Raw genomic sequence first — 12,867 nt, 5'->3', positions numbered from 1 at the left:
TGAATGAGGGCACAGCTGATCGCGCGGCTCACTGCAGTCATTCAGGGGATTTGCGGTCACTTCTCTCTCTCTCCTCCCGACCGCAAATCTCCTTTTCCTGGCGACACATTAACAAAAAAAAAAACGCAAAACGTTCTTTTACAGGAATCTGTTACTTTATTAGCACACTATTCACACAACGTCACACAACGCACTGTGACGGATGCCTCACAACGCAAGTGTGAAAGCAGCTAATGTGTGCGGGGGGGGAAGCCGAGCGGGGCCATGGCACTGAGGACGTCAGTGCCAGGGACTGCATGGCTGGGGACAGGGTGACTATCCAGGTGTGTGTCTGTGTGTGTGTGTCCAGTGTATACATGCAGAGGGCGGAGCCGAGCGGGGTAATGTTTGCGGGGGGCGGAGTGCGGGGGGGTGGAGCCGAGTGGGATAATGTGTGCGGGGGCGGAGGCGAGCGGTGGGTATGTGTCGGCTGGGTTGTCAGTGTGGGCTCCCAGGGGTGCAGCACTCACCGGGGAGTCGGGGCTCTGTGTGGGTGCGGGGAAAAGTGTCGGGCGTCGTCCTGTGGGCCCGTAGTTCGGGCTGTTCAGTTAGCTGAGCCGTTGGTCCCAGGCTCTTTAGCGCGTGCAGTGTGGCGATGGTTGTCACTGCAATGACGTCATTTTGGAGCAAGACAGACAGACAGAATAAGGCAATTATATATATAGATACTGGTATATGGGTTACTAAACCATGGGACACCAGGGTCTTGGATAGTAAGGCTATGGTCACTACCCAGCTAATTTACTAAAGCACTGGACACCAGGGACTTGGACTCTAAGGTTAGGGTCACTATCCAGGAATTTGGACACTAAGGTTATGGTCACTATTCAGCTAAGCTAATAAACCACTGGACACCAGGAACTTGGACACTAAGGTTATGGTCACTATCCAGATAAGCTAATAAACCACTGGACACCAGGGACTTGGACACTAAGGTGATGGTCACTATCCAAGAATTAATGGACACTGGCAGCTGGGTTGGTAAACCACTGGAAACCAAAGACTGGGGCACAAACCCATGGATATAACAGCTGGTGCCTTGGCCACCATGATTAGGACAGGGTACTATTGAATTTAGTTGGGTTCACAAACCACTGGACACCAGGGACTGGGGACATTAAATGATGGACACTAGCAGCTAGGTTACTAAATCACTGGACACTAGGAGGCTCACAGTCACATTTCATTTTCTTACTGAAAGGATGTTTTTATTGACAGAAAGCCGACCTGGCTGTGGCTCCTCTCACCATCACCTACGTAAGAGAGAAGGTCATAGACTTCTCCAAGCCGTTCATGACCCTGGGAATCAGCATCTTATATCGGAAGCCCAATGGCACCAATCCTGGCGTCTTTTCTTTCCTCAACCCACTCTCCCCTGACATCTGGATGTACGTGCTGCTCGCCTGCTTGGGAGTTAGTTGCGTTTTATTCGTCATCGCAAGGTAAGTGGCAGCCGCAGTGTCATTTGTATTAGCCTGTTACTTATGATCGTAGTGTGACGGCATAGCCAAGTATCGGGTTCATCACTGTGTTGGCACAGGCATTGTAGAATCAGGGTGAGCTGCTTTCGATTCATGGAATAAAGGGTGTTGTTCACCTTTGGGACCTTAATTTTGTTAAATGTATATATTTTGGGATAAAAAAAAACATTTTTGAAATTGGGTTTCATTAAAATTGAGAACCATTTGGCTTTAACAGGCTTTTGGTTCCCCGGAAATTCAACTTTGATATGGTCTGAAAAAGCCAGAGAAAAGAATTACCGACTCAGTCTGACAGAATGAGTTCACTGACAGATTCTCAGTTAACTCATTTTTCAGCAAGCAATAGAGATTACATACAGCAGCTATATGTGACAAGTGTGTCTCATCCATAGGTTATATCTTGTATTGAGGTGGATTTACTTTATTTTGATGCTGAAGGGGTTAAGGACTTTTTTCCTGCTAGCCTTAATCACAGCTACATTTTGTCATCACACCCTTCCGCTATATATACCCACTCCTGGCTTTACTCCATGCTGGTGATAGATATTCTCTATATTCTCCACGTTGAAGGAGCTCAGCTTTGCATAGCTGTGGTATTGTTTCAGTTGTAGCTATGAAGTTTCTTGCTGAAGAAACCAAGGAGTGCTTTTTGTTGTGTCTTTGCCCACCCATTTGTCTTACCTTCCTTTTGTTGTTTTATTGTGGTAGTAACACTAGTGTCCCTCTGGCCAACACTCTACTGTTTATGGCCAGCGAAGGCCTAAGCATGTGACGTCGCATGGAGAAAAGGACCTGTCTAAGGACCTTATGGAGTGCAGGGATCACACCCTTCCCCTATAATTACTCACTCCTGGCTTTACTCCATGCCGATGATAGATATTCGCTATACTGACCACGTTGAAGGAGCTCGTCTCTGCATACCTGTGGTGTTGTTTCAATTGCAGCTGTGATGGGTCCTGCTGAAGGAACCAAGAAGTGTTTTTTGTGTCTTTCCCCACCAATTTGTCTTACCTTGCTTGTGTTGTTTTATAGTAGTAGTGGAACTTGTGTCCTGCTGGCCAACACCTTAGTCAGGGTAAGTTCAGGGTAAACAAGGGCCTAGGCACATGACAGCGCATGGGAAAAAGAACCTGTCTAGGGACCTTAGGGAGTGCAGGGATCAGTCACAGGTGAGTGTGAGGTGGTGTAACGCCTGCCTGGATCCACAGACTCGACGGGCTGTAATGGACAGGTTCGAAGGAAGCCACTCACCAGGCAGGACCCCCAGAACCCTGAAACCCTTTAACCCCTATACAGGGATTTGGAATTACACAGGGCCTTGGAGTTCACTATCTGTGGAAGGCAGCAGTCCAAGACAGTAGTCGACAGGCAGGGTCAAACCAGGAATTGCAGAACAGGGACAGAATTGGTAGGCAAGGACGTAATCAGAAACAAGCAGAGGTCAAAACCGGATCAGGCAGCGAGGTACAAAAACAGCAGGCAGGAGAGGTAGTCAGGAAACACGCAGAAGTCAGAACACCAGAATCACAAAACAGAACAGGAGCCAGAATATCAGAACTATCTCTGGCAGAAGTCAGCAGACAGGAGGGAAATTAAGAAGGGTGTGGTGTCTTCCCATAGGCTGTAGCTGAAAGATGGCAACTTCAGCCAGAAGACACACACCATCTATAGTCAGCCAGTGGTACTGAAGATCCCAAGATAGCCCAGCCCAGTGGATGATTGGAGCCTGCGCCCACTGGTGCCGCTGGCATCGACTCCTCTCCCATCACCAGCACTATCCACGGCAGGAACACGGCGTCGCCTGGCGATCAGAGTAGAAGTCAATGGAGCGGACTCCGGTGGTGACGTAACAGATGGTGACTCTGTCCTCTCTTCCGATCACCAGGGCTTTCCTTAACATCTTCCATGGCTTTCCTTCTGTGTTGCGCCACACGACGGGTGCTCCCTCGCCGTGCAATGACACAATAGAAGGCAAATGGTGAAAACGTTTTAAAGAAACCTAATTGCAGAAGTAATTTTTAGCCTCAAATTTATGCATGTAAGCAAAAAAAAAAAGAAAACTGTTTCCAAAGGAGGACAACCCCTTGCTTATTTAGTAAGTGCTTGTTTCCTAGAGAAGATGGACAACAGCAAGATGAATGTGATGTTATGTAGGCAGATGATTACTATAATGTGAAACCGTCAATATCCAGGTCTGGAGTATTTTAGGCTGAGACTAGCTCTTCATATGATTTAATTCTTTGAATGTTTACCGTAATATATGACGTTTTGCCAAAAAGTCATCAGGAAATGCAAGCTCTTGTGTTGTCTTTTTCCATCAGATTGTTTAAAGAGCCATTCAGAGTTATATATGCAGTTCTTGGTGGGGTTGTCACTTAACTTACGAAGGAAGGATGAACAGCAGCACTGCCTAAAAATATAGTTTGAGAACTCATATAGGGATGTCAAGGATTGTCATTCTTATTGGTTGTGACCAATCTAACTGATAAAAAGCTGAAATGGACTTTGAGGAAACCTGTCACTTGCTTATAAATATGTAAGTTTTTAAATTGGTGTAAATGCCGCTGTTCTCCTGAATCCGGCATTGTTTTTTTTTTCTTCCTACCCCTCTCCATTTCTGAGATATAGCCATTTGTTCTCTGTATTTAAATCTATTATTGTTAGCTAAGTGGGCGTGTCCCTCAGGAAGACAAGCACAGAGAAGAGTTCAGAGCCACGCCCACTCACGCTAACAAGACTAGATTTATATACAGAGAATAAGGGCCATATCTCAGGAACGTAGAGGAGCAGGAACAAAAGAAAACCATCGCCGGATTCAGGAGAACAGCGGCATTTACATCACGTAAAAAACTTACATATTTATTTCAAGTGACAGGTCCCATTTAACAAGATGATAGAAAAGGACAACAGAAGAACTTATTTAGAGTTAAACATTTTAATGTCAAGTAAAAAATATTTTAAGAGGTTATTTTATGTAACAGTAATTTGAATTGTGTAAACTACTGTATTTTTATTTTAATTATTTTATGGAATATTGAGAATGTGGCAAAAGATTTTTCTTGGTAAAATAGTGTACATGTGTGGTCAGAATAACAATATTGTATGATATAAATGCTATATTGGTCGATATAATTCACAATAGAGAGTAAATTAAAATGTGGTCCTTTAATGGCTTGTCTCACTTGGACATATCTATTCCTAATTGCTGGAGTTTGGTTCTCAATGTAGAGACCCTGATAACGAGCTGTTACTCTCAGGAGGAAATGAGTCTCCAAGTCTCGGATTTCCTCCATTGCTCATGGACCTAAATTTTGGACCCCTGCTTGAAAGGGTATATGTTTCATGAAGGCTGCCATAGAACCTTTGCATAGAAACCATAATGTTACAGATTCCATTGTTATTGGGTAACAAGAACTTATAGAGCCAAAACGTTGTAAATGCCGCTGTTCTCCTGAATCCAGCGATGTTTTTCTTTTGTTCCTGCGCCTCTCCGTTCCTGAGATATGGCTTTTTGTTTCCTGCATTGAATACTAGTCTTGTTAGCCAACTGGGTGCGGTCCTCTAGAAAACGCACATAAAAAAAGAACAAAAGAACACACCCACTTGACTAACAAGAGTAGCTCTACATACAGGGAAGAGGAGGCCATATCTCGGGAACGGAGAGGCGTAGGAACAAAAGAAAAACAACTCCGGATTCAGGAGCAGACAGAGCAGTATTTACACCAGCTGGAAAAAAAAGCTAAAATTTTTATGGCAAATGACAGATCCACTTTGAGGGTGGAAATAAACACCAAGTCCTTTTGAAGAGGATCAAACAATATGACACCATACTGGGATCTAGCTAGAGTTGGGCTTATTGATTTGCGGTACTGCAATTAATTCGCCAGGTCAGTGGTCTATTGCGGCTGTATGAGGGAGGCACGGAACTGGCTCGGCTTTTGATTGGCTAGAGTAGTATGACATTATCTGTGTGTCACATCCAAATGATGACATCTTGCCAGCTCGACTATTGACCTGGCCAATTGATCAGAGTCCTGCGAATCAATCTGCCGAGCTCTAGATCTAACATTTATCCTACCCAATAAGCCCGCTATCTAAATGCCTTCACGGGACGTGACTTTTTATGTAAGTTCATAGAAGCAGCCATATAGATGACATCATGCCAGCCTGACTACTGACCTGCCAATGAATCTGAGTCCTGTGAATCAATCTGCCGAGCTCTAGATCTAACATTTATCCTACCCAATAAGCCTGCCATCTAAATGTCTTTACAGGACGTGACTTTTTATGTAAGTTCATAAAAGCAGCCATATAGATGACATCAACCCAGCCTGACTACTGACCTGGCGAATAAATCTGAGCCCTGTGAAATGATTCGCCGAGCTCTAGTTCTAACATTTATCCTATCCAATAAACCCTCATCTAAATGCCTTTATGGGACATGACTTTTTATGTACGTTCATACAAGCAGCCATATAGATGACATCATGCCAGCCTTACTACTGACCTGGCCAATGGATCTGAGACCTGCGAATCAATCTGCCGAGCTCTAGATCTAACATTTATCCTACCCAATAAGCCCGCCATCTAAATGCCTTTACGGGACATGACTTTTTATGTAAGTTCATAGAAGCAGCCATATAGATGATATATACTTAGAAATAAACTTATACATGAGCCTGAGACTGATACATCCGGACTGAAATTATTTTCTAAGATGATGACGAAATAATTTTTGATTGTCCTCACTAACATCACCGTGTGGACATGGTGGTGCCTGCTGCAGAATCAGTGCACTCATCTCGTTCTCACTTTATGGCACTGCTGCTCTCACTTCACTCCTGATGCTTCAAAGATAATTTTGTCACTCATCATCTTATCAATTTGGTTTTTTTTTGCGCTTGTAAACCTATTGCATAGCAGGAGCTAAATGACAAATTCTGTCCACTAAAAAATATTATTTTTTCTTTTCCCGCACAAAGCAATTTGTCTATTTTTTCACATTTGACTTATTTTCCGTCTGCCTGGAATATACCGTTTTTTTTCAGCCATCACTCTGATAAATAGCCCTATCTTATGCAGAGTAACTACAGTAATTTTCTATGCACAGAGACCACATCCTGATATCCTGATGCATTGTTAAATACCGAAAAAAAACAAAAAAAAATGACTAAAAATCTGTTTCCATTTGACTAAGTATGTTCAAAGTCATCTATGAATATTTACTTGTTAATTAGTGGGTTTATTACAATCTGGTTTCATTACTCTAGCTAAACTAAGCCCCCTGAGTTATAAGAGTTAATAAATTCACCGATTAATCATAGTGTTGAAACAGTAATTAAAATGTATTTGGTATGACATTGGCAATTAAAAGAGTTTTGCAATTATAAATACCATAGACCTGCTCTGGGAGGGAAGAAGCGTTCCTGGCTCGCTCGCCCATTATTGCCTTAGACTCAAAGGGTCCATTTTTTTAGCAATCTGCACCAAGACATTATCATTTTTATTTTAATTGAACCAAGTAATGAATGAATATGTTACCTTAGATTTATCCGTTGACGATCCCTTTAACTATAGCCGGAGGGTATGTTTGCTTATTCCCGAGAGAAGATTTGTAATTTTATACCACTTAGGAAAAAAAGTCTTCGTATCTCTTATTTGCCATATACATCTGCTCCTGTTAATTGTGGTAATGACGAGTGAAGAGCTCCACGGGTAGTATTAGAAATTCATTATCTTGCAAATCATTCCAGCCATTCTTTTGATGATTTTTTTTCTTTTTAACTCTTCACAATTAGGTCTATCCAGAATAATATAAGCAAATATATAAACTATGTTTGGTAACAGGCGAAAAAAAGGCAATATCTTAATTTAAAGGGGACATGTCACTTGCGCTAAATAATAACGTTTATATCTTGATGTAAATGGCGCTGTTCTCCTGAATCCAGCATTGTTTTTCTTTTGTTCCTGCTCCTTTCCATTCCTGAGATATGGCCTCCTCTTCCCTGTATATAAATCTAGTCTTCTTAGCTAAGGGGGCGTGGTCATCAACTAGTCACCCACAGAGCAAAGATAAGACCACACCCACTTTATAAAAGGACTGAATTTACATACAGGGAAGAAGGAGTCATATCTCAGGAATGGAGAGGCGCAGGAACAAAAGAAAAACAACGCCGGAATCAGAAGAACAGCGGCATTTATGTCGGATAAGAAAAATTACATATTTACCTCAAGTGACATGACCCCTTTAACAGGAGTGTATCAGCTGGTTTATACCTTTCAAACTATCTACTTTGCATGGTAGGGCAAAAACAGTGGGTGCTCCGAACAGTGACTCATTGAAGCATGTTGGAGAGGGAGTCTCTCTACAAAGACCACAGTCTATTAAGGATATCGGCATACCTACCGGATCTTCTGTGTGACCCGTCACTGCTAGAAGGTTCCAATGTTTTATGCAACAGATGTAAATAGACCCTGTGAATCCTGTACACAAATCAGCTCTGCTGCCATATGTCAGGACTCCTTATCTTATGCTAGAGTACAGAGTACCATGCATGTGCTGGTTTCCAAACACAAAGCGCATGCACACGATAGCAGCAGAAATTATAGTGACTGTCACAATAGTGTAGCCATCCATCTATATCAGGGAGGGTTTAGTGTCAAGAGCTGGAGCTCAAGACAAGACTCCGGCCACCAGCAGAGCACTTTCCTGGACTGGCGCCACCAGCAGAGCACTTTCCTGGACTGGCGCCACCAGCAGAGCAATTTCTTGGACTGGCGCCACCAGCAGAGCACTTTCCTTTACTGGCACCACTAGCAGAGCACTTTCCTGGACTGAGGCCACCAGCAGAGATCTTTCCTTTACTGGCACCACCAGTAGAGCACTTTCCTGGACTGGTGCCACCAGCAGAGCACTTTCCTGGACTGAGGCCACCAGCAGAGAACATTCCTTTACTGGCACCACCAGTAGAGCACTTTTCTGGACTGGTGCCACCAGCAGAGCAATTTCTTGGACTGGCGCCACCAGCAGAGCAATTTCCTAGACTGGCACCACCAGCAGAGCACTTTCCTTTACTGGCGCCACCAGTAGAGAAAATTCCTGGACTGGCGCCACCAGCAGAGCAATTTCCTGGACTGGCACCACCAGTAGAGCACTTTCCTGGACTGGTGCCACCAGCAGAGCACTTTCCTGGACTGAGGCCACCAGCAGAGAACTTTCCTTTAATGGCACCACCAGTAGAGCACTTTCCTGGACTGGTGCCACCAGCAGAGCACTTTCCTGGACTGGTGCCACCAGCAGAGCACTTTCCTGGACTGAGGCCACCAGCAGAGAACTTTCCTTTACTGGCGCCACCAGCAGAGCACTTTCGTTTACTGGCGCCACCAGTAGAGAAAATTCCTGGACTGGCACCACCAGCAGAACACTTTCCTGAACTGGCGCCACCAGCAGAGCACTTTCCTGGACTGGCGCCACCAGCAGAGCAATTTCTTGGACTGGCGCCACCAGCAGAGCACTTTCCTTTACTGGCACCACTAGCAGAGCACTTTCCTGGACTGAGGCCACCAGCAGAGATCTTTCCTTTACTGGCACCACCAGTAGAGCACTTTCCTGGACTGGTGCCACCAGCAGAGCACTTTCCTGGACTGAGGCCACCAGCAGAGAACATTCCTTTACTGGCACCACCAGTAGAGCACTTTTCTGGACTGGTGCCACCAGCAGAGCAATTTCTTGGACTGGCGCCACCAGCAGAGCAATTTCCTAGACTGGCACCACCAGCAGAGCACTTTCCTTTACTGGCGCCACCAGTAGAGAAAATTCCTGGACTGGCGCCACCAGCAGAGCAATTTCCTGGACTGGCACCACCAGTAGAGCACTTTCCTGGACTGGTGCCACCAGCAGAGCACTTTCCTGGACTGAGGCCACCAGCAGAGAACTTTCCTTTAATGGCACCACCAGTAGAGCACTTTCCTGGACTGGTGCCACCAGCAGAGCACTTTCCTGGACTGGTGCCACCAGCAGAGCACTTTCCTGGACTGAGGCCACCAGCAGAGAACTTTCCTTTACTGGCGCCACCAGCAGAGCACTTTCGTTTACTGGCGCCACCAGTAGAGAAAATTCCTGGACTGGCACCACCAGCAGAACACTTTCCTGAACTGGCGCCACCAGCAGAGCACTTTCCTGGACTGGCGCCACCAACAGAGAAATTTCCTGGACTGGTGCCACCACCAGAGCACTTTCCTGGACTGACGCCACCAGCAGAGCACTTTCCTGGACTGACGCCACCAGCAGAGCACTTTCCTGGACTGAGGCCACCAGCAGAGCACTTTGCTGGACTAGGGCTACCAGTAGAGCCATTTCCTGGACTGGCGCCACCAGCAGAGCACTTTCCTTTACTGGCACCACCAGCAGAGCACTTTACTGCACTGAGGCCACCAGCAGAGCACTTTCCTGGACTGAGGCCACCAGCAGAGCACTTTCCTGGACTGAGGCCACCAGCAGAGCACTTTCCTGGACTGAGGCCACCAGCAGAGCACTTTCCTGGACTGAGGCCACCAGCAGAGCACTTTCCTGGACTGAGGCCACCAGCAGAGCACTTTCCTGGACTGAGGCCACCAGCAGAGCACTTTCCTGGACTGAGGCCACCAGCAGAGCACATTCCTGGACTGAGGCCACCAGCAGAGCACTTTCCTGGACTGAGGCCACCAGCAGAGCACTTTCCTGGACTGTGGCCACCAGCAGAGCACTTTCCTGGACTGAGGCCACCAGCAGAGCACTTTCCTGGACTGAGGCCACCAGAAGAGCACTTTCCTTTACTGGCACCACCAGCAGAGCACTTTCCTGGACTGAGGCCACCAGCAGAGCACTTTCCTGGACTGAGGCCACCAGCAGAGCACTTTCCTGGACTGAGGCCACCAGCAGAGCACTTTCCTGGACTGAGGCCACCAGCAGAGCACTTTCCTGGACTGAGGCCACCAGAAGAGCCCTTTCCAGAACTGGAAATCAAATCTCCCACTGCTTCTCCATGCATAATATCTGCTTCCTACAGCCTTTATTTATCCTGCTCCCCCTTTTTTTGCAACATGTACAGGTGCACCTCAATAAATTAGAATATCATCAAAAAGTTAATTTATTTCAGTAATTCAATACAAAAAGGGAAATGCATATATTATATAGAGTCATTACACACAGAGGGATCTATTCCTATATATTATATAGAGTGATTACACACCGAGGGATCTATTCCTATATATTATATAGAGTGATTACACACATAGGGATCTATTCCTATATATTATATAGAGTGATTACACACCGAGGGATCTATTCCTATATATTATATAGAGTGATTACACACCGAGGGATCTATTCCTATATATTATATAGAGTGATTATACACAGAGGGATCTATTCCTATATATTATATAGTGATTACACACAGAGGGATCTATTCCGATATATTATACGAGTATAGAGTGATTACACACCGAGGGATCTATTCCTATATATTATATAGAGTCATTACACACCGAGGGATCTATTCCTATATATTATATAGAGTGATTATACACAGAGGGATCTATTCCTATATATTATATAGAGTGATTATACACAGAGGGATCTATTCCTATATATTATATGGAGTGATTACACACAGAGGGATCTATTCCGATATATTATACGAGTATAGAGTGATTACACACCGAGGGATCTATTCCTATATATTATATAGAGTCATTACACACCGAGGGATCTATTCCTATATATTATATAGAGTGATTATACACAGAGGGATCTATTCCTATATATTATATAGAGTGATTATACACAGAGGGATCTATTCCTATATATTATATAGAGTGATTATACACAGAGGGATCTATTCCTATATATTATATAGAGTGATTACACACAGAGGGATCTATTCCTATATATTATATAGAGTGATTATACACAGAGGGATCTATTTCACATGTTTATTTCTGTTAATGTTGATGATTATGGCTTACAGGCAATGAAAACCCAAGAGTCATTATCTCAGAAAATTAGAATATTATATAAGACCAACTGAAAACATGACTTTACACTCAGAAATGTTGGCGCCTCCTGAAAAGTCTGTACAGTAAATGCCTCAATACTTGGCCTTGGCTCCTTTTGCATGAATTACTGCATCAATGCGGCAATGTGATATGGAGGTGATCAGACTGTGGCACTGCTGAGGTGTTATGGAAGCCCAGGTTGCTTTGATAGCCGCCTTCAGCTCGTCTGCATTGTTGGCTCTGGTGTCTCTCATAGATTCTCTATGGGGTTTAGGTCAGGAGAGTTTGCGGCCAATCAAGCACAGTGATACTGTGGTTAGTAAACCAGGTATTGGTACTTTTGGCAGTGTGGACAGGTGCCAAGTCCTGCTAGAAAAGGACATTTACATCTCCAAAAAGCTTGTTGGCAGAGGGAAGCATGAGGTGCTGTAAAATTTCCTGTTAGACGGCTGCGCTGACTTTGGTCTTGATAAAACACAGTGGAGCTACACCAGCAGATGACATGGCCCCCCCAAACCATCACTGAGTGTGGAAACTTCACACTAGACCTCAGCAGCTTGGATTGTGGCCTCTCCACTCTTCCTCCAGACTCTGGGACCGCGATTTCCAAATGAAATGCAAAATTTACTTTCATCTGAAAACAACACCTTGGACCACTGAGAACAGTCCAGTTCTTTTTCTCCTTGGCCCAGGTAAGACGCTTCTGGCGTTGTCTATTGGTCATGAGTGGCCTGACACAAGGAATGTGACACTTGTAGCCCATGTCCTGGATACGTCTATGTGTGGTGGCTCTTGAAGCACTGACTCCAGCAGCGTCCACTCTTTGTAAATCTGCTCCAATTTTTTGAATGGTCTTTTCTCAACAATCCTATCAAGGCTGCAGTTATCCCGGTTGCTGTGCACCTTTTTCTACCACACTTTTTCCTTCCACTCAACTTCCCATTAATATGCTTGGATACAGCACTCTGTGTACAGCCAGCTTCTTTAGCAATGACCTTTAGTGGCTTACTCTCCTTGTGGAGTGTGTCAACGACTGCCTTCTGGACATCTGTCAAGTCAGCAGTCTTCCCAATGATTGTGTAGCCTACTGAACCAGACTAAGGGACCATTTTAAATGCTTAGGAAGCCTTTGCAGGCGTTTTGTGGTAATTATTTAAATTTTCTGAGATAATGACTTTTGGGTTTTCATTGGCTGTAAACCATAATCATCAACATTAGCAGAAATAAACACTTGGAATAGATCCCTCTGTGTAATGACTCTATATAATATATAGGAATAGATCACACTTGTGCAATGACTATATATAAT

The 12,867-nt window shown here is 44.6% G+C and overlaps 1 protein-coding gene across 5 annotated transcripts in view; it reads left to right on the top strand.

Moving 5' to 3' along the window:
• The window catches only part of GRIK1 (glutamate ionotropic receptor kainate type subunit 1), a 473,929-nt gene that overhangs the window by 385,489 nt on the left and 75,573 nt on the right, over nt 1-12,867 (top strand). For all 5 annotated transcript variants that reach the window (XM_075335032.1, XM_075335029.1, XM_075335031.1 and 2 more), the window contains one exon: nt 1,258-1,481. In XM_075335032.1, the coding sequence (XP_075191147.1) occupies nt 1,258-1,481 (224 nt within the window). The remainder of the gene's footprint in view (nt 1-1,257; nt 1,482-12,867) is intronic.

This window comes from Anomaloglossus baeobatrachus, chromosome 2 (genome assembly GCF_048569485.1).
Source record: "Anomaloglossus baeobatrachus isolate aAnoBae1 chromosome 2, aAnoBae1.hap1, whole genome shotgun sequence".
Classification (NCBI taxonomy): Eukaryota; Metazoa; Chordata; class Amphibia; order Anura; family Aromobatidae; genus Anomaloglossus; species Anomaloglossus baeobatrachus.
Note: the sequence above shows the minus strand (reverse complement) of the source record. Positions and strands in the feature narration are given on the sequence as shown.